Raw genomic sequence first — 22,982 nt, 5'->3', positions numbered from 1 at the left:
GTGAGCAAAACAGACGAGTTTCTGGATGTGCTATTTCCAAAGGCCGCAGCGAAAGTGGCACAACTTCTTTTTGGTAACATCGTGACGTCATTTGTTGTCTTTCAGTTTCATCCTGCGCATTGATTAGAACGATCTGTGTGGGCATCTACAAATGATGTATGCAAAAATGGTGCATTCTGCCCCCAAGCTCCTCAACTTCCCGATCCTGAACTCCTCCTCTCCTGATGATTCCCCCAGGTATAGTAATCAAATACTGAATATAAATGATATTGCATCCTAAGGACAGGTTCAAAGCTGCCATTAATGCATTCAATGTGAGGATTGAGGAATCCTCAACAAAGACAAAACCATCGTAGGCCATCTAAGTATGATAATCCCATTACCCCATCATGCATTGCGTCCAATCGCAGGCACCTAGTACATCATTTTGGGCAATTTTATCCATCGCTGATGAAATGGTTGAGAGGCTGCACGTTCCATCAAAACTGCTAAGATTGTTTTTGTGAGGCAAATGCTGTTTTTGTTCTTGCCCCAAACAGAATTGCAATAAAGGACGATAAACAGAAATTCCTGTGACGTCATAGAGGAACGTAGCAATCAAAAACATGATTAATATTAATATTGGACCACCAGAAGGCAGAACTGATGCACGATTTCATTAAATGAGACGTAATTCAGTAGTACACGCGTCTGTGGTTACACATGGAAAGGAAAAAAAATATATATATATATATAACTGATCGACACATGACCCATGACGTCCACATGTCTTATACTTAACATGTTAAAAAGAATTCTGGCTGTCAGACCGTGTGACAGATCAAGTTGGAATTTTAAATAAAATCATGTGCATGCGCATGAAGTTTCGCATAGATCTGGTCAACCGTTCGGGAGAAGTTGAATTTTAAAATTTTTATGTTCAATCCAATATAGCTGCCAAACCACGTGACCTATGACATCATTGATTTACATTCTCCCCTTATATTGTTGTGCAGATCACACTCAGGAAATTTCAAACTGATCTGATAGAGCATTGCACTTGTTGAATTATGATGTCATAATGGACAAACCAATGACGGCATGGTTAACAACACATTCCCCATGCAGAGTTCTCTATAAACATACAATTTTGTTTGAATGAACCAGGTTTGAACCTGGTTTCAAAATGAACCAGGTTTCCATTTTTTTTCATTGAGCAGTTTTGGAGATATAGAGGTCCAAAGTTGTTTTTTTCCCCAAAGATGGCGACAGTACAACATGACCTATGACGTCATAATTATGACTTAAAAATCAACATGAGTAGGCACATACTAGAGTGAAAATGTATCAAATGGACCAACTGTTGCCGAGAAAACGAATTTAAAAGAAAATAAACCCACAAAAAGCCTTAAGGAACAAGCATTCTGAGTATTGCGCTGCAACACATGTCCCCTACCGGCAGTCTGTCGTCCGGAAAACTGTTGGGGAAATTACCAAGGGTTATTTACCCACAGGTTCTGAATCGTTCCCAATCGCTAATTACCTCAGGATGGGCTCACCTGTGATTCGCACTCGGGACTTCGATTTATACACCTTGCAGACAGGTCAGCAGAAGCACGACAAAATAAGTTGTTGATAAAGAACCTTTCGAGTCGCTAAATATCAGTAATTTATTATATTTTCCAGTTCACGAAATGATCGATGTGTATATATATATATATATATGTTGCTCGGCTTGGCTCCGCCCCTCACGAAAGCGCACGCTGTGTCGCGCTGTTGACGTTCGCAGATGAGGCTGAGGGCGCACGGTGCGGCTTGAGGAGAACTCCAGAATAAACAAGAGATATCCATTTAAAAAATATTTTCGTTTAATTAACGATACCTGCCAAACCACGTGCCCTATCGCAAATTCCAAAAGGACATTTTAGTGGACTGACATGCTGAACAGATCTGTGAAGTTTCCCCTCGATTGGATCAAAAATGACGGAGGAGCTCGGTTTCTGTGGAAGATTAAGTTGCTCCTCGAAACCTTCTGTTTTTAACGTCATCGTTGTCGTCATTGACATTGGCTGAAGGTTTAAGCAAAGGCACTGTTGTGGTGCTTTGGATGTCTTAAAGTGACGTGTATACGACAAGATTAACTTGGAAGTTTGCCGTCTCAAATACACTCCCACTTCTCTGTGTGTAGACAATGGGGTTAAAACTGTTCATGTCGTCGATTGCCACATATTTTTTATACACATCAATTTAATTCTGTGTAGAAGCACCAGTTTTATTACAATCAAAATGGTGACATTTATTGATGTATAATTATGGCTGCTAGCATACCTTTATCTCAGCTTATATACTTCCCAGCTTCCTCCTGATGACTCCATCTTTATTCCTCCGGATGACTCCATCTTTACTGATTCAGATTCCTCCTGATGGCTACATCTTTACTGATTCAGATTCCTCCTGATGGCTCCATCTTTACCTATCCAGATTCCTCCTGATGACTCCATCTTTACCTATCCAGATTCCTCCTGGTGACTACATCTTTACCCATCCGGGGTCACCCTGATGAATTCATCATCATCATATCCGGGTTCCTCCTGATTGCTCCATTTTACCTGTCCAGATTCGTCCTGATGACTCCATTTTTACTTATTCAGATTCCTCCTGATGACTCAATCTTTACTTATCCAGATTCCCCCTAATGACTCCATCTTTATCTATCAAGGTTCCTCCCGATGACTCCATCTTTATCTATCAAGGTTCCTCCTGATGACTCAATCTTTATCTATCCTGGCTCATCCTGATGGTTCCATCTTTTGATATCAAGGCTCCTTCTGATGGTTCCATCTTTACCGATTCCGGTTCCTCGAGATGGTTCCATCATTTTTTTTTTTGTATACAAGATCGAGGTTCGTGTAAGAGCTAACATGAATCACAAAAAAAGCAAACGGACACATAAAACATGTGATAAAGGGAGCAGGAGACAAGATGGGGAGAGAGAGGGAAGCACACAAGTACAATAGTAAAGAACAGGGACATCGGGAGATCTGTGGGAGGTATAAAACATATGGACAATAGAAGGGCTTCCAGAAAAGAAGTCAGTATTTCAAGAAAGTGGATCTGGGGTGAATTAACGGGGGTAGAAAAGATCAAGGTTTTGGATGGCGGAAGATAAGAGATGGTGGTGGACAGCTGTTTTAAATACCTGGGGGGAGGAGTGGGATTGAAGGGAGTGTGGCAGTTTGTTCCAGAGGCGGGAGAAAAGAGCAATGAAAGAGTGAAGGTGAGCAGAGAGTCTTGATTTTGGCAGTTTCACCAGAAGAGGGTTTCTGGCAGATCTTGTGTGTCCTGCAGGATTATTTGGGGGACACAGCACAGACAGAGCTGGGGGAGCTAGGCCAGAGAGGAGTCGGTAGAAGACAAAAAGACCACCAACCTGTCTGCGGTGAGTGAGTGAAAGGCCCTCAGAGTTAGCTTCATTGCGAGAGATTCCAATGATTCTGAAAGCTTTGGTTTCTACAGCGTGAAGCACAGCTAGGTGTGAGGCAGGAACACCAGCCCAGAGGGGAGAGCAGTATTCCATTGAGCTGCAGATGAAAGCCTTGTATGTGGTGAGGAGCTCAGGTGTGCTAAGGAAGGACACCTCACATGACGGAGGATGCCCAGTCGGCGACTGGCTTTGGAGGCCAGCTTGGAAATGTGGTTTTCCCAGGAAAGATCATGGCAGATAGTGAGACCCAAAAGCTTGAGTGACAGAACTTTTTGGAGAGGATTGTTGAGAAAGTACATGGAAGGGTTGTCCAGTCGGTCTTTTCGGAGAGACAGTGAGTGTGAGATTTGTCACGATTGAAAGACATGTTCCACTTGTTTGACCAGTCTGATTTTTTCCAAGTCTGCAGAGAATGAGGAGTCTGCAGACTGCGGATCTGAGGGATCTTTACCTAATCTGGTTCCTCCTGATGGTTCCATCTTTACCAATCCGGGTTCCTCCTGATGGCTGCATATTTACCTATCTGGGTTCCTCGAGATGGTTCCATCTTTACCTTATCTGGTTCGTCCTGATGGCTCCATCTTTACCTAATCAGGTTGCTCCTGATATTTCCATTTTTACCTATCCAGATTCCTCCTGATGACAACATTTTTCCCCATCCGGGGTCCCCCTGATGGTTCCATCTTTACCTAATCAGGTTCCTCCTGATGGTTCCATCTTTACTTAATTAGGTTCCTCGAGATGGTTCCATCTTTAGCGAATAGGTTCCTCCTGATGGTTCCATCTTTACCAATCCGGGTACCTCCTGAAGGCTCCATATTTACCTATTTGGGTTCTCCTGATGGTTCCATCTTAACCTATTCCGGTTCCTCCTGATGGTTCCATCTTTACCTAATCAGGTTCCTCCTGATGGTTCCATCTTTACCAATCAGGGTTCCTCCTGATGGCTGCATATTTACCTATCTGGGTTCCTCGAGATGGTTCCATCATTACCTTATCTGGTTCGTCCTGATGGCTCCATCTTTACCGATCCAGATTCCTCCTGATGGCTCCATCTTTACATAATCTGGTTCCTCCTGATGGCTCCATCTTTACCGATTCAGGTTTCTCCTGAAGGCTCCATCTTTACCGATCCAGATTCCTCCTGATGACTACATCTTTACCCATCCGGGGTCCCCCTGATGGTTCCATCTTTACCTAATCAGGTTCCTCCTGATGGCTCCATCTTTACTTAATCAGGTTCCTCGAGATGGTTCCATCTTCAGCGAATGAGGTTCCTCCTGATGGTTCCATATTTACCTATCCAGTTTCCTCCTGATGGCTCAATATTTACCTATTTGGGTTCTCCTGATGGTTCCATCTTTACCTAATCAGGTTCCTCCTGATGGTTCAATCTTTACCTAATCAGGTTCCTCCTGATGGTTCAATCTTTACCTAATCAGGTTCCTCCTGATGGTCCAATCTTTACCTAATCAGGTTCCTCGAGATGGTTCCATCTTTACCTAATCAGGTTCCTCGAGATGGTTCCATCTTTACCTAATCAGGTTCCTCCTGATGGTTCAATCTTTACCTAATCAGGTTCCTCCTGATGGTTCAATCTTTACCTAATCATGTTCCTCCTGATGGTTCAATCTTTACCTAATCATGTTCCTCCTGATGGTTCAATCTTTACCTAATCAGGTTCCTCCTGATGGTTCCATCTTTACCTAATAAGGTTCCTCGAGATGGTTCCATCTTTACCTAATCAGATTCCTCGAGATGGTTCCATCTTTACCTAATCAGGTTCCTCCTGATGGTTCAATCTTTACGTAATCAGGTTCCTCCTGATGGTTCAATCTTTACCTAATCAGGTTCCTCCTGATGGTTCCATCTTTACCTATTCAGGTTCCTCGAGATGGTTCCATCTTTACCTAATCAGGTTCCTCGAGATGGTTCCATCTTTACCTAATCAGGTTCCTCGAGATGGTTCCATCTTTACCTAATCAGGTTCCTCGAGATGGTTCCATCTTTACCTAATGAGGTTCCTCCTGATGGTTCCATCTTTACCTAATCAGGTTCCTCGAGATGGTTCAACATTTACATCATCAGGTTCCTCCTGATGGCTCCATATTTACCTATTTGGGTTCGCCTGATGGTTCCAATGCTATATTTGGTCTTTTACTTGATTATTCGTTTCAAGCTTGAACCATTGTTTCAGGCTCTCCCAAAACAAATTAAGCGATTACAAATTCGATTCAATGTCGGCTCAAAAATATTTTTCTTGCAGTAAGTGATTGCAAACTCAGCTATTGAAATAATGAAAATGGAAGACCCGCAGGTTTAAACGTATATAAAAAATCAAAAAAGGCAAACCGAGGCTGAATAGGAGACGAGCTGAAATTTTCGGAGGAGGAAAATGAAGTATACGCAAAATGAAAATGAGCAAATCACAGCACGACATCAAAAGCGGAATTACCATAAGAAAGGATGTGGGAAAAAATTAATTAACAACCAAACAGGAGCTTTCATTCAAAGTGATGAAATACATCAGCATCAAAACCATGCAGCTCAATCGTAGGTGTGCAAAGGGGTCAGAGAATAGGTAAAATAATATCAATAACCGGTGCCCAACAGGTGTGTCGGTTATATAGCAGCGAGATAACGATCGGTCGAAAGACGGACGTAACCAAGGCCTAGGTTATACACAGAGACCGATCCAAAAAGCAAGAGAGTAACAAAAAGAAATCAATTCCTGGAATTGCATGCACACAGCCTCGATGGCTCGTAATTGAAACAGATGGCAGCATATCCAGTGACAAGTGGCCAGGACACAGTAAACCGATCCCGTCGGAACCACATCTGCCGAGATGACCTCGGCATGGCTCCACCATAGGGTCAACCCCACATGGCCCACCGGTTGCAGCGCTTTAGCGGCATCTGTGTCGGGCGTACAGTTTCAACCGACACCAACTGGGTCGCCACTTTCGTTTTCCACATTAAAAAAAAAAAAAAAAAAGTCCCTTTTCTGCAGGGAAATCATTTGTGGGATTTATTGCCGTATGCCATTCCCTTGCCGAGTCCTTAAGGAATGCATCTGTACCTTTATAGAAGCTCCGAGCTGGGCGGCGGATCTGCTCGGGTTCAGTTTGACGAACCATCCAGATTTCTGCATTGCTCTGATAAAATGTCAAAATGGAAATCTTGAACAACAACAACAAAAACAAGTTGAAATGGGTTTAAAAAGCAGACACAATGAAGACGTTATGTTTCTGACTTGCAGCAGGGAAAACCCTGACCCCACTGAATGACCGGAACAATAAAACCCGGTGAGCAAAAAGTTTGCTTTTGTGGAGGATTAAGAGTAATTAGCGATGTGAGAGGCAGAACGGCTCTGAATTAGTTGAGTACACGATTCCAAAAGAGTAGGTAAGCACACGTCGGGTTACCCATTTAACCCACATTGTGAGTTAAGGGTGAATTCTGGAGATCCTCAGCTGAGAAGATCAATGGGATCATCAAACCAATATTTGCCTGCTGGGATAAGGCTCCAAGACTGGATATTGGGATGCAGTAAACCGTTTTCTTTTCCAGCCACGTAGGCTTAACACAGGTGTACACATAAACACGCAAAGACTATCTCGGTGTGTTTGGCAATTGCAACTTGCAGCAGGTGAAAAAGGCAGCCATTGTGGACTCAAAGGATGAAGACGACATCGCAGGAGCGCGATGCGGGGCGATGTCCGGAAGCATTCATCTGATCAAATGATTCATTTTAAATGAAAAACCTGGAAAATCTTTGGGGAGTTTTGGTGAGGTTGAGTGTAAGGGAGGCACAAAGAAAGACCAACATCGAAAACCATTTCCTGAATGCAGCCGAACCTGCAATTGCTCCATCATCTGTTTGAAAAGATTGTCCATCAAACACAAACAAACATTTATCGTATCAGTGGGGTTAACCCGGAATAAATGGAGACAAAAACTCACTTGACTGGGATCTTCACACTCGATGTTGTTCCTCCCACAGTCCCAAACGTCTGCAGGAGTTGTCCCAAAGCCACGAGACCGCCACTCAGCCGGAACGTAAGTTGGTCGGCGTGGACCTGGAGAGAATCGTATGCAATCAGAGGCCGAATTTCATCGTGAAGTACCTGTAGTAATTTCTGCAAACCTACATTAAACTTTTTATGGAAACGAAACGAAAAAATTTCAAAATAAAACCTCAAGTCGAATATATCCGAGTGCAGCAAACTCCACTTATGGGCCACAAGTACCCCGAATGACAATTATGCAGATGCAACACCTATAAGTTCTTGGAACAGCTTGACTCCATGCTGGCTGACAGTGACATGAATGCAGGGATTGCCTATGCCCCAATCACCCTCATTTGTACCGTGTCAATTTACTTGTGCATTTAACGTCCATCACTGTTCACTCACCATAGGCAGTCCCCAACATGCAGCTAAGAGAGAGAGAGAGAGGGAAAGAGAGACAGAGAGAGAGGGAAAGAGAGGGAGAGAGAGGGAGAGAGAGGGAGAGAGAGGGAGGGAGAGAGAGAGAGAGAGAGGAGAGAGAGAGCGTGAGAGAGAGCGAGATAGGGAGAGAGAGCGAGAGAGCGCGAGAGAGAGAGAGAGAGCGAGAGAGCGAGACAGGGAGAGAGAGCGAGACAGGGAGAGAGAGCGAGACAGGGAGAGAGAGCGAGACAGGGAGAGAGAGCGAGACAGGGAGAGAGAGCGAGACAGGGAGAGAGAGCGAGACAGGGAGAGAGAGAGAGACAGAGAGAGAGAGGGAAAGAGACACAGAGAGAGGGGGAAAGAGAGGGAAAGAGAGCGAGAGAGAGAGAGAGAGAGAGAGAGAGAGAGAGAGAGAGAGAGAGAGAGAGAGAGAGAGAGCAAGACAGGGAGAGAGAGCGAGAGGGAGAGAGAGAGAGCGAGCGAGAGAGAGCGAGACAGGGAGAGAGGGCGAGAGAGAGAGAGAGCGAGAGAGTGCCAGAGAGAGAGAGAGAGAGCGAGCGAGAGAGAGAGAGAGCGAGCGAGACAGGGAGAGAGAGAAAGCGAGACAGGGAGAGAGAGAGAGAGACAGAGAGAGAGACAGAGAGAGACAGAGAGAGAGAGAGAGAGAGAGAGAGAGAGAGAGAGAGACAGAGACAGAGACAGAGAGAGAGAGAGAGAGAGACGGATGTGTCGAATAATAACATAGCAATGCATTTGTCCAAACTTTTCCACTTTAGGGTTGGAAGCAAACCACTTTACTTTTTCAAATTCCCAGAAACTACTTCAACTAAACTGAACCTTCGGACTAAAATCACAAGTGGCATGTCTGAAAATGCAGTGCTGCACCATCGTACACCGTCGTGCAAAATTTGCCCTTCAAACTCTTTTAGAGATGAGTAGGGAAAAATACCTTTAAATCACTGGTAATGTTGAGAGTGAGGGGTGCGGGGGGAGGGAGGAAGGACGAGAAGGGGGTGGAAAAGTGGGAATAAATGAAACAAATAACGAATCCATCCCTGCAGGACAGTAAAAGCTGAAGGTGTGTGCACAAGTGTGGGACGTTACTGAGATGACTCCCCAAATGTAAGGTGTGAGTAATAACAGTGCTCTTAAAAGGAATACTAGTGGGGATGTGGAATGGAGGGGGATGGGGGCGGGGGAGAAGTCTCCCCTCTCAACCCTGCAATAAACGATACCGCCAGCAATGGGCTATTTTATCAAGTCTTCTCGCCACTACAGCGTGCACCCATTTAGCTCTGGTGCTGGGTGAAAATTGGTGCGGATGGTGGGATTGCTGAGACACCGAGGTGGGGGGCCATCAGGGCTGTCCCATCGCCTGCTGTGCACATTCCTGTCATTGCTTTTCACCACTGAGACAGAGATGCGACCAAGTGTGACCGTTGTGAGTGTGTGCCATTGTCTGCAGACGATGAGGTTTCACACTTGAGGTAGGGATAGAATAAAGAGTTGGAAAAAAAAGAGCAAGGTTCAGACTTAGCTGAAGATTGATGAACATGGACTGAATAAACAGATGTTTAAACCTCGCTTGCTTTAATTTTGCCACTTTAATATATAATCCCTTCAAGATGGTGGCAATTCCATTCATGAAATACACAATTATTTCATGATGGATTTAATGTTTAACCTCAACTTCATTTTAGTGATAAATCTTTTGGTGAAGATCCGAATCCGGCTCCAGGTCGGATGGTTTTTTAAAGTTATTTTTCACCATTGAGAGCTAGAGCTGACCCGATACATAGCAGGATATCTCAAAAAGTTATGGACGACTTATGACAAAATTTTGGGTAAGTTGGGCAAGTGCCAAGAACAAGCCGATTGGATTTGGTTCAGATTCAGATCCGGCGTATTAGTGGGATATATAACCACCTTTAGAGGCCATTTTTCCCCGCAAGCGGGGGTTGGCCTTTTTCGGGAACCGTGGTTGTTGTTGTTTTTCGGTCCCCTTTTTGAAGCAATGTTTTACGGCCGGATGCCCTTCCTGACGCCGACCCTTTTTGCCGCCTTTAACGACAAACAGGGAATTACCAGTGAACTGGTCCTCAATTAGCCGACCTCGGAAGGATGACAGGCTGAGTCAATCCCCCTGGCGTTAATTCAGCGATCGACCGGGATTCGAACCCAGGATCCTAGGATCCTAAGCTGACACCCTAGCCGCTAGCCCAACACCAGGGGATATAAAGTGTAAACTGTTCACCTGGCGGGAGGTATGCGCTCTAGTTCAGCCTGGCGGCACCAAGTGCCGTTCTAGTTTGTCTGTTTGTCCACACAGAACGTATGTGTATCAATTAAACAAGACCCTTTAAGACCCCTAAGACCTTTTAGACCGCTATGACCCATTAAATCCGCTTCAACCCTTTACAACCCTAACACCCTTTAAGACCCCTCACACTTTTATACCCTTAAGGCCTTTTAAGTCCCCTTAGAACCCTAAGACCTTCTAATACCTGAGACACCGAAGACCCTGTTCAATCCTATAGGCCCCGAAGACCCTCTAGAATCCTAAGACCCTATAAACCCCATTACACCCTTTAGAACCCTTTGACCCCTGAAACCTTTTAGATCCTCATAGACCCTTCAGAACCTCGAAGACCCTTGGACTCTGTTCTAACCCCTTTAGACTTTCACATATTTCAGACATTTTAATACCCTGTAGACCCCTTTGACCTTAATAACCTTTTTAGACGTTTTAAGACCTTTTGGACCTCTTCACACAATTCGGACCCTTTAGAATTAAATTACTCCTTTCAATCCCTTCGACCTATAAAGACCCTTTAGACACTTTAGACCATTTCAGACCTTTCAACCTTAAGGCTATTTGACCGTTACAACTTTTTAGATCTTTGACCTTTACACATTTACAACTAGACCATTTATACCGGTTTCAATTGCACTCAACGACCGGATGTTCTTCATGTAGTCGTACATCCTTCTATTTATTTGCCACACAAAGTACACCACACAAACCAAGTCCTGGTTAGGGTCTGCAATCTCTGATTGATCTTTTTTGTTGGTAGATGAAAAATATCCCACTGTGGCTTAAAAAAATAAACGAGAGAGTCGTCCATCACATGCCAATACCCTCACCAAATTTCTAATTCCCGCCCTACTCATACCGGGACACTGCATCAGCACCACAGCCACACCTCAGTGAAGGTGCAATCATCAGGCCAAAATAATGAGCCAATTCCAGTCAAATATATGTATTTGCTTGATGGATAACTATCTAGTATATAAAATATCATACAATTATAGTGAGATTATTCTTTCTGTTGCACCCCCCTCACCTCCCCCCCCCCCTCCACCCCCTTCCCTAAAGTTTGTATTGTTTTGTGACCTTCACAGGATGGGCAGGTCCTTCTCCAAATATGATAAATGCAAGTTTTAGGGAATAAAACCTCAGAGAGTGCCATATCTAACCTGTTATCACCAACAATAGCACATCAGGGCTTCAATCACAAGACACACAAGGTTCACTTCCTTAAAGATAAATCCCTGGAGATGTATTGACAACGAAAAAAGTAATTGAATTGTTCTTCATGTACAAGTATCTTTTTTTGTAGACAAAGTCAAGGCTCATGGAAGAGCTCAAACAAAGAACAGATCAGGATGTAACAGAACAAAATAAACAGCATAAGGAGAGGTTGGGGGTGGGGAGGGAGGGGGTAGGGAAGGAGGGGAGCGGGAGGCATTAACAGTAGGGCTGAGGGTCAAAATGAAAAATCACTCATAGAACGACACTTGGCAAAAGAGAACAAAGTAGAATAGCACTCAGTAGAACATCGTTTTGACCACAAAAATAAATTGAGGTTGAATTCAGTGACCTGATGTGCAAATTGTCTTCAAATTTTAAGTTAATCGGATGAAAATTCACAATTTTAGAAATTTGGCCAATGCTGACCTTTTGGCCTATGTTGACCTCAAAAATAGTTGGTGGTTGGTTTCAGTAAGCCGATATGAAAATCCTTTTCAGATTTCAAGTCAATCGGATGAAAATTGAGGATTTTAGAAATTAGAAGAGTGGTTGACCTTTGGCCTATGCTGACCTTTTAGCCTATGTTGATCTCAAAAATAGTTGTTCGTTGAATTCAGTTACTTGATATGAAAATCCTATTCAAATTTCAAGTCTATCGGATGAAAATTAAGGATTTTAGAAATTTGAAAAGTTGTTGATTTTTTGGCCTATGTTGACCTTTTAACCTATGTTGATCTCAAAAATAGTTGGTGGTTGAATTCAGTTAGCCGATATGAAAATCCTCTTCAAATTTCAAGTCAATCGGATGAAAATTGAGGATTTTATAAATTTGGCGTATGTTAACCTTTTGGCCTATGTTGACCTCAAAAATAGTTGGGGGTTGAATTCAGTGACCATCTATCTATAATTCCAGTAATCTCTGTGTGTTTGTTTGTACGTTTGTACGTTTGTACGTTTGTTTGTCTGTGACCGCTGTTTCTCGACAACCACGGGTCCGATATACTTTAAACTTGCCAGGTATATTGCTGGGGACCCGAGGATGTGCCTTTTCAAGGTTTCATATTAATCGGACAATTACTTACCGAGCTATGTCCAAAAAACGATTCAACCAATCAGAGAGCAGTGAGCTATCGCGTGTGCCGAACGTGGCGGACACACTCTGCCTCGGATGGCACATTTGAGAGCGTATTCATTTATTTCACGTTTGCAAACTATGTTGGCGCTATGTTGGCGTTAAACTATGTTTTAAAACTAATAAAAACCCCGGGGGGATTGTCACTGTACTCGCAAGCCGTTCGCCGTTCGCTTTGGCGTTGCGAATGGACCAAAACATTTCATGCACCAAACCATTTCATGTAAAGCGTTCGCCGTTCGCTTTGGCGTTGCGAATGGACCAAAACATTTCATGGACCAAACCATTTCATGTAAATAGAGGGGGGGATATAATTTTAGATATAGATATAGTACGGGCATGCCCTAGTATATGCAAATCCTCTTAAAATTTCAAATTTCAAGGAAATTTCAAAAGTATTCAAATTTCAAGTCTATCGGATGAAAATTGAGGATTTTAGAAATTTGACAAAGTTGGTGACATTTGGCCTATGTTGACCTACAAAGTTGGTGACCTTAACCTTTTGACCCCAAAAACAATAGGCTTCTTGCTTATGACCAACTCTACCATTTGGTGAAGTTTCATGAAGATCGGTTGAAAATTAAGACCTGAAGGTGACTGACATACATACAGATAGACAAACAGACAGACAGACAGACTAACGCACAAGACCAACCAATATACTTGAAAAATCTTCGATTTTCGCAAGTAACAAACACACAAGCACACAAACAAACAAACAAACCGGAGTGATCAACATACTTGTCAAATTTTGTTTTTTTGCCATGTAATAAATGGAGACAATGCAAGGGGTAGATAATATGGATACAGAACCAAACTCTCAGGACTCAGGAAGGAAAGAGTGTGGAATTTATTTTTGAGGGGGAGGGGAGGGGTTCTGCAGGGGGTAGAAAAGATCATGGTTTTGGATGGGGGGGGGGTGGGGGTGGTGGTGAACAGCTGCCTTGAAGATGTGGAGTGAAGAATAAGATTGAAGAGAATGTGGGAGTTGGTTCCACAGGCAGGAATAAAGAGGAGCAAATGAGTGAAGGTGATTCTGGATTTGGGTAGTTTCACCAGAAGGGGGTTGATGGGGGAATGTGTGAGCACAGCCTAAATGTGAGGGGGTGGGGTGGGGGGCAAAGCATGGGAGAGGACATAGGTGCAAGACCAGAGAAGAGACGGAAGAAGACAGAGAAACCAGAAGACAGAGAAACCAGGAGACAGAAGCCAGAGAAACCAGAAAGGAGACAGAAGACAGAGAAACCCGAAAGGAGACGGAAGAAGAGAGAAAGACCAGAAAGGAGACGGAAAAAGACAGAAACCAGAGAGGAGACGGAGGAAGACAGATAAACCAGAAAGGAGATGGAAGAAGACAGAGAAACCAGAAAGGAGACGGAAGAAGAGAGAAAGACCAGAAAGGAGACGGAAGAAGAGAGAAAGACCAGAAAGGAGACGGAAGAAGAGAGAAAGACCAGAAAGGAGACGGAAGAAGACAGAAACCAGAGAGGAGACGGAGGAAGACAGATAAACCAGAAAGGTGATGGAAGAAGACAGAGAAACCAGAAAGGAGACGGAAGAAGAGAGAAAGACCAGAAAGGAGACGGAAGAAGACAGAGAAACCAGAGAGGAGATGAAGGAAGACAGATAAACCAGAGAGGAGATGGAGGAAGACAGATAAACCAGAAAGGTGATGGAAGAAGAGAGAAAGACCAGAAAGGAGACGGAAGAAGACAGAGAATCCAGAAAGGAGATGGAAGAAGAGAGAAAGACCAGAAAGGAGACGGGAGAAGAGAGAAAGACCAGAAAGGAGACGGAAGAAGACAGATAAACCAGAGAGGAGACGGAGGAAGACAGATCAACCAGAAAGGAGACGGAAGAAAACAGAGAAACCAGAAAGCAGACAGAAGAAAACAGAGAAACCAGAAAGCAGACAGAAGAAGCAGACAGAGAAACCAGAGAGGAGATGGAAGAAGACAGAGAAACCAGAAAGCAGACAGAATAAGACAGACAAACCAGAAAGGAGACGGAAGAAGAGAGAAAGACCAGAAAGGAGACGGAAGAAGAGAGAAAGACCAGAAAGGAGACGGAAGAAGACAGAGAAACCAGAAAGCAGACAGAAGAAGACAGATAAACCAGAAAGGAGACGGAAGAAGACAGATAAACCAGAAAGGAGACGGAAGAAGAGAGAAAGACCAGGAAGGAGACGGAAGAAGAGAGAAAGACCAGAAAGGAGACAGAAGAAGACAGAGAAACCAGAAAGCAGACAGAGGAAGACAGATAAACCAGAAAGGAGACGGGAGAAGAGAGAAAGACCAGAAAGGAGACGGAAGAAAACAGAGAAACCAGAAAGCAGACAGAAGAAGACAGAGAAACCAGAAAGCAGACAGAAGAAGCAGACAGAGAAACCAGAGAGGAGATGGAAGAAGACAGATAAACCAGATAGGAGACGGAAGAAGAGAGAAAAAACAGAAAGGAGACGGAAGAAGACAGAGAAACCAGAGAGGAGACGGAAGAAGACAGATAAACCAGATAGGAGATGGAAGAAGAGAGAAAAACCAGAAAGGAGACGGAAGAAGACAGAGAAACCAGAAAGGAGACGGAAGAAGACAGATAAACCAGAAAGGAGACGGAAGAAGAGAGAAAGACCAGGAAGGAGACGGAAGAAGAGAGAAAGACCAGAAAGGAGACAGAAGAAGACAGAGAAACCAGAAAGCAGACAGAGGAAGACAGATAAACCAGAAAGGAGACGGAAGAGAACAGATAAACCAGAAAGGAGACGGAAGAAGACAGATAAACCAGATAGGAGATGGAAAAAGACAGAGAAACCAGAGAGGAGACGGAAGAAGAGAGAAAGACCAGAAAGGAGACGGAAGAAGAGAGAAAAACCAGAAAGGAGATGGAAGAAGACAGAGAAACCAGAGAGGAGACGGAGGAAGACAGATAAACTAGAAAGGAGATGGAAGAAGACAGATAAACCAGATAGGAGACGGAAGAAGATGAGAAAAAACAGAAAGGAGACGGAAGAAGACAGAGAAACCAGAGAGGAGACGGAAGAAGACAGATAAACCAGATAGGAGATGGAAGAAGAGAGAAAAACCAGAAAGGAGACGGAAGAAGACAGAGAAACCAGAGAGGAGACGGAAGAAGACAGATAAACCAGAAAGGAGACGGAAGAAGACAGAGAAACCAGAGAGGAGACGGAGGAAGACAGAGAAACCAGAGAGGAGACGGAAGAAGACAGATAAACCAGAAAGGAGACGGAAGAAGACAGATAAACCAGATAGGAGATGGAAAAAGACAGAGAAACCAGAGAGGAGATTGAAAAAGACAGCAAAACCAGAAAAGAGACGCTCTGGATTAATTTGAAATCAAAGTCTGGATTTATTCCATACGTTGCCTCAACATCTCAAAGTTTAAAACCACCATTAATCTAAGTTGAGTGAAATGAAGTTTCTACTGATTGCCCCCAATGAGATCAGAGAAGACCAGTTCATTTCCCAAATTGGAATTTGGATGTTTAACCTGTTTCGTGTTTAGTTTTCTATTGCCATTTGTTCAAATCACTTGGCTCAGACACACGTCCGCTAAATTAAAACAAAACAAAGATGGGCAATACTTCCATTCTGAGTTGATGGTCGTGTTTGAAGGAATGGTTCAAATTTGGTGACGGCACCGATAATCCATCCGAAGCCCACCGGCAGACCAAACAACAAGGAGCCCCGCTGCGCTACGCCGGGCACACAGAGCCGCCCAGACCACGTTCCCAGCCAGCTGGGTAATTATGGAAGTTTAACACCACCCTAATCTGCTGCTAATGCCATGGCTAGGGTTACACATCAACGGTTAGTGAGCTTTGGGATACTACCATAACACTGCGGCACTGGGGTAAAGGAAAAGACGGCACAACAAAATGAGCAGCACCAGAAAGTCATTTTACAGCAGGAAAGTACGTTTATCTGGCAGACTTGAGACTTTACTTATTACCTCCACCACCGAAGGAGGACGGAGGTTACGTTTTCACTCCTGTATGTCTGTAACCATACAAATGACCTCTATGATGCTCTGGAAAAATCTCTCTTCCTTTTTGCAGATTATTCCACATACAGTACTTCCAATCCCAAAGCGAGACAGACAGCAGCTGCATCACTCTCTGCTGATCTGGAGATGACTAGATTCAGGTCAGATAAATATCCATCACTCCTGGAAAATCCCAGTCTCTCCCTATCACTCTGGAATGATCGTCAAAAATCCCACTTATCCATTTCCTTGGCCACCCACTGGAGGAGGCTGTCTCATTAACTTATAGGTCTCACCAGCAGCCATGACCTTTCCTGGGCCGACCACATGGCAAAAATGACCTCCAAAGCCATGTCGGTGGATCTCTGATTTCTCCCGTCTATTCTGCAACATTGCTCCTTCCACTTTCTCAGTTCTTCGACCCTCCCCAGCAAATCCGGGATGCACGACGTTCCTTCCAGAGGCTGTTCCGTCCAACTCTTTCCTCCAGTACTTCAAGCAAGCAGCGTACCGTCATTTGTTGTTATCCTTAATTCTGACCCATCATATTTATCACCATCATTAACCTTTCCTAACCCAACCATCTTGCTTGCTAGTTTCAGTGTTTCCTCCCCTCATCCCTCTCCTCTTTTCCTGTTCATTTATTCCCTTGATGTTTGTCTCACGGCCAGTTCTACCTTGCTCTCCCGCGACCCTCACCCCTGTAAAGAAAAAAAAAAATCCGAGGCCCCAATGGCCCACTGTCACTTTGTTGCCCTTTTACCCACTGTCGCCTCACCTTTATACGAGCCTCGATCTCACATAGAAAAAGAACTCAATCAGAAATAGTGTCGGCTATTTGAAGCCAAACGTGCTGGCCGGTTTTGCCGATTGATGTTATTCCTTATCGAGGATACATACAGTGCGCCTTCAGACCCTTTCACTTTTTTCACATTTTGTTATGTTGCAGCCTTATGCTGAAATCGTTTAAATTCATTTTTTCCCTCATGAATCTACACTCAATACCCCATAATGACAAAGAGAAAACAGGATTTTAGAAAGTTTTGCAAATTTATCAAAAAGAAAAAACTGAAATATCACATTGACATAAGTATTCATACCCTTTGCTATGACATTTGAAATTTAGCTCAGGTGCCTCCCATTTCTCTTGATCATCTTTGAGATGTTTCTACACCTTGATTGGAGTCCACCTGTGGTAAATTCAATTGATTGGACATGATTTGGAAAGGCACAAACCTGTCTATATAAGGTCTCACAGCTGACAATGCATATCAGAGCAAAAACCAAGCCATGAGGTCGAAGGAACTGCCTGCAGAGCTCAGATTTTTGCAGAGCTCAGGTGACAAGGTTTTCGAAAACACTTTGGCGGAACCGATTTGCATGGGAAGTGCAATTAAAGAGTGCAAGATCCCTTTGAGATTACTAAGAATTCCAATTCATGGCTAAGCTTCCTTCTTGAGAGTTTGGTTCTGTATCCATGTTGTCCACCCTGTATCTCCTCCTTCCCTCCCCACATTCCAAGGTTTTGCAGGGGCTGTGAAAAAGAGTAGCAACACAAAAAAGACGAATTCTTTATTCCTCCAAGTCTCCCTTGATATTGTCCCTCAAATCTGCTGTCGGTGTGTTTCCATCCCCTCTTTTTGTTCTGTTGCGTCCTGATCCGTCGTATGTTCAAGCTCCTCAATGAGCATCGACTTAATATATAAAAAAAAGAAAAAGAAAAAGTGTGGACAGCTCTTTAGTATGTTAGGAAGGCCTTTAGTACGTTGGGCCGTTACTGTGTTACCTATGTTTGTGCGAAGGCCTTTAGTATGTTAGGCCGTGTCGGATGTCCTGCGCACGTTTATAGAGTGCGAAGTACAGTTAATCAGCATCTCAATGGAACAAATGTTCTGTAGCTTCCCTCATCACCTCTTGCTCACCTTGGGCAAACATTTACCTTTTCAACATGGTCAGTGTGTCACACCCAGCACAAACGGTGTGCTCAGCTTGCTTTTGCCAAGCTCCGCTCTTATCTGTGGTCCAGCACTGATTAACCCTTCGAGTGATTGCAAGCTGTGTATTTTCCGCACTGCCAGAAAGAGTGGAATCTTCCTCTCATAGGTTTTAGCTCGCAGCTCTTTAATGAAACTTTGCAGTTACAGCAGACCAAGCCATGAGGAAGTTTGGAAGAAGTTTGGAGGTTGACAGGTTGGCTTATATGTACGCACACTCGCCTCTAAGCTGGGTAGCCTGTCTTCAAATCCGGGCCCAGCTATAAACTGTCATCCACATGTTTCTCAGGCAGTGCGAGTCATGAATGTGTGTGCCGTCCCTCGGGTGGACATTAAACTGGGTGTCCTGCCTGCTGACATTAGTCAGTGGACGTTGAAGATCGCACGGTGTCCTTCGCGAAGATTAGGTGAGCTATCGCCGCGCCCGGAACAAAATACAAATTCCGGCTCTAACCTCAGTCGAACATCAAGCCTGGCCAGAGGGTTCTTGAAAGACTTTGGGTAAACTCTCCTGAGCCAACCCCACAAGAACATCCGCGAGCTCATGTCGAACCACAGCACAGCATTAATTTAAATATACAAGAAACGTATTTCGTTCATTCCAGTTAATAAAAAGAAATACTCCACCTGGATAATCCTTATGGGAAAAAGAAATTCACAAAACTAACAGAAAAAGAAAAGTATCAGTACAGCCGATCTTATTCTTTGCAAGAACAGAAAAAAAGAAAGTCTGCTCCTGCCCGACGACCGTTTTTTGCAAGTTGCGTGCACATCGCCTCTTACCACCAAGCGACGTTCTTTTATTCCTTGCGATGGTGAGTGTTGGGCGGTTGAGATGTGTTGACACGGTCAAAATAAAATTTGCAATCGATGCTAAGTCGATACAAGCCCCACAAATGATGACGTTTGTTGGCTTATTACTTCCAGAAATGGTAATCATACAGTTAACGAGACAAAAACGTGGTTCAAAAGTTTATACGATCAAGGCAAAAACTCGCAATGTCACAACTACCCTCGGTATACACTCCAAACCTCCCCCCTGCTTGAGAACCTCACCAAATACCACAAAGATCAATTTTAAAATGTGTTCAATTTGATTGGCATCAAACTAATACATAGAAAAAACGAGAACAGCACAAGCTAGAGTGCGCATACTGCGATCCCTCATACGCTAAGAGGTTCAGTCACCGCTGCCAGGCTGAACAGTTTACGTCTTGTATCCCACTGATAGGTCGGATCTGGATCAGGACCTGAACCAAAATCTAATCTATTCTTCCGTGTCACACACAAAACGTGTACATGAAGTTTCACCCAAATCAATCCAAAACATTTTGAGATATTTTGCTCACAGAGGAGACAGACAAACAGGGGTCAAAACAACCTCCATCCACCTTTGGTGCCCAAAGTAAAAACAAAGCAATCAATTTGATTCGTGCATCAGATGTTGATTTTGGGTAAAAAAATATACAGGGTGTTTCAAAAAGATGGACCCAATTTCAAAGCAGTATATTTCACGATGGCAACATGTTACAATTACACAAAAAGTTACAAACGGTTTAATGAGTTATCAAGTTTTACTAACCATTTTATAAATGCTCTATGTGCCCTCCACCTGCTGCAAGGACAACATCGAGACGATAGTTGAATTTGTCCCAAATGTCTCGCAGAGTGTCTTCTTTCACTGAAGTCACCACTGCCGTGATTCTGTTTTTGAGGTCATCCAGATTAGTCGCTAATGGTGGCACAAAAACACGGTCTTTGACGTATCCCCACAAGAAAAAGTCGCAGGGTGTAATGTCTGGGAATCTTGGGGGCCAAGAGTGTAGCGCCAAGTCTTGGGGTCCCATGCGACCTATCCCACGTTGAGGCCGTGTGTCATTTAGAAAACGTCGAACCTGCAGGTGCCAATGTGGCGGTGCTCCGTCTTGCTGAAAAATGAAGTCATCGGAATCTTCATTAAGTTGTGGAAAGAGCCAGTTCTACAGCATTTCGAGATAGGTTTGCCCCGTAACTGTTTTTCCCTCGAAAAAGAAAGGGCCATAAACCTTTATTTGAGAAACGGCACAAAACACGTTCACTTTCGGGGAATCAAGCTCATGCTCTAGTTTCGTGTGGATTCTCTAGTCCTCATATGCGCACATTGTGACGGTTAACTTTACCGCTTAGATGAAACGTTTCTTCATCACTAAAAATCAAACGCGGTAAGAAGCTGTCGTCTTCCATGTTCTGTAACATCGCATCACTAAATTCTACACGCTTTCCTTTGTCACCTGTACGAAGAGCCTGTACCAGTTGCAACCGGTACAGGATTAAATGTCGCCTTAACACACGCCAGACAGTCGTATGAGGGATCGCAAGTTCTCGACTGGCACGACGAGTGGACTTGCACGGGCTACGCAGAAAACTCTCTTGAATTCTTCCCACGTTTTCCTCTGAAGTGCGTGGTCGCCCTGGGCTCTTCCCCTTACATAAGCAGCCTGTTTCCTCAAATTGTCGGTACCAACGACGAATGCTCTTTGGCATTGGCAGATCAATGCCAAAACGCCATTGAGACGCACGCTGTGTCGTGAAAATCATCCACACACACGACTTGTCCCGTAGGTTGGTTTAATATCATTTAGATCTGTGGTAACATCCTGTAAAATACATTTATGCAATAGACATCAGAATCGGGGTATTACATGGGAAAGACCGATAACAATAGGCAAAGCAAGCAAGTCCAGCATATAGGTGCGTACATACCATTCAAGACTACAGGACTAGATGTCACAGTAAATGTCGCAGGAGTGGCCTTACGTCGCGGTCGTCCCGGGTCTTATAGACGCCCCTTTAGTGGGATAAGCGAGCACTCCCGGGTTCACCTTCACCTTCAGTATAATTTCACTACATTCACCCCGCCGTTAAAACTATACTGCCGCTAGGCAGGTCGCAAGCATGCGTCGGCAATAATCGATTGGGGTACGTCATTCCACGTCAGTCGGTCCACCCGTAGCGGTCGGGGCGGCGAACTACCCTGCCAGCTCGTGTCCGGAGACTACCAGGTACGGCGTCCCCAAGCCCGGAATCCCCCGCGTCGGAATAGCCATCGGAGTTAGGTGTCAGAGGGGGCACCCTAGAGCCATCAGGCAAGGGAGTAGGCGACGACGGAAGTGTCGGCAGTAGTCCCATAGAGGAAGCTTCGATAGAGTCCATAGACTCGTAGATTGGTTCGTCGATATCCCTGTCGTCGACCCCACAAGGGGCGAGATGGCGTACAGAGACAGTAGACTCGCGTCCATCTGCCGTTATCACACGAGCATGCTCGGGATTAGCCTGGAGTACCCGCACCTTATCAACAAAGGGGTCGTACTTGCTAGTGCGAACCGCTCGTTTGAGATAGGCTGGCCCCGGCTCAGCGAGCCAGCTGGGTAAAGATTGGATACTACCCGAGCTTCTAGGGTGGTGGAACAGTCTTTCGTGAGGAGTCTGGTTGGTGGCTGTACATAGGAGAGCCCGGATCGAGTTTAGAGCCGCAGGTAGCGACCACGCCCATTTATCGAGGCCCCGGCCGAGGGTCCTGAGGCTTAGCATGACGGCCCTCCATATAATCCCATTAAAGCGTTCGATCTGCCCATTCGCCTGGGGCCGGTACGGGGTGGTGTAACTCGAAGCGACATTATTTTGGAGCAAGTATCACCTCACCTCCTGAGACAGGAACACCGCACCCCGATCGGTATGCACATAGGCCGGATACCCAAACATAGAAAACAAATTTTGCAGGCACCGTATAACCGTGGCAGCCGTCATATCCCCGCACGTATAAGCAAAGGGGAATCGCGAATACTCATCAACGATAGTGAGCAGATAACGAGAGTTACTCGACACCGGCAGCGGCCCTTTGAAATCCATCGCCAATCTCTCCCACGGTCTAGTAGCCCTAACCAGCGTCCCCATAGGAGGGTTGTAAAAACGCGGTTTGAGTTCCGCACAGATAGTGCAGTCACGGCAGATCCGGCGGATGTCCTCAATCGAGTACGGCAGATTACCACTGCGCACAAAATGCGCGAAATGCGCCACCCCGGGATGACACATAGTGCCGTGCAAAGCACGCAGTCCCTCCAAAGTTACAACCCCCGCGCAAGTGGCCGGCCTCGATAAGGCGTCGGCGACCAGTTTATCCTTCCCCGGGCGGTATTTGATGGTGTAGCAGAAGTCGGCGAGTTCGATACGCCAGCGAGTGATTTTCTCATTCTTAATGCGTTGAGCATGTAAGGTGTCGTACATGAACGCAACGCTTTGTTGGTCCGTGACGATTTGGAAACATCGCCCGAGTATGTACGGTCGCCATCGCCGAATTGATTCGACGATCGCGTACGCTTCCTTTTCAACAGACGAATGCCTCCGCTCAGCGGAGGTGAGAGTCCGCGAAAAGAAAGCCACAGGGCACCCCCCT

General features: G+C 44.8%; 1 protein-coding gene across 1 annotated transcript in view; it reads right to left on the bottom strand.

The window, feature by feature from the left end:
• Positions 1-22,982, bottom strand: part of SCAPER (S-phase cyclin A associated protein in the ER) — a gene marked incomplete in the record, with an annotated part of 462,313 nt that overhangs the window by 125,260 nt on the left and 314,071 nt on the right. The window contains 1 exon segment of the mRNA XM_078786405.1: positions 7,427-7,542. Coding sequence (XP_078642531.1) covers positions 7,427-7,542 — 116 coding nt within the window.

This window comes from Myxine glutinosa, chromosome 11, assembly GCF_964187855.1.
Source record: "Myxine glutinosa chromosome 11, kmMyxGlut1.1, whole genome shotgun sequence".
NCBI lineage: Eukaryota > Metazoa > Chordata > Myxini > Myxiniformes > Myxinidae > Myxine > Myxine glutinosa.
The sequence above is the reverse complement of the archived record's forward strand: the minus strand, read 5'-3'. Positions and strand labels throughout refer to the sequence as shown.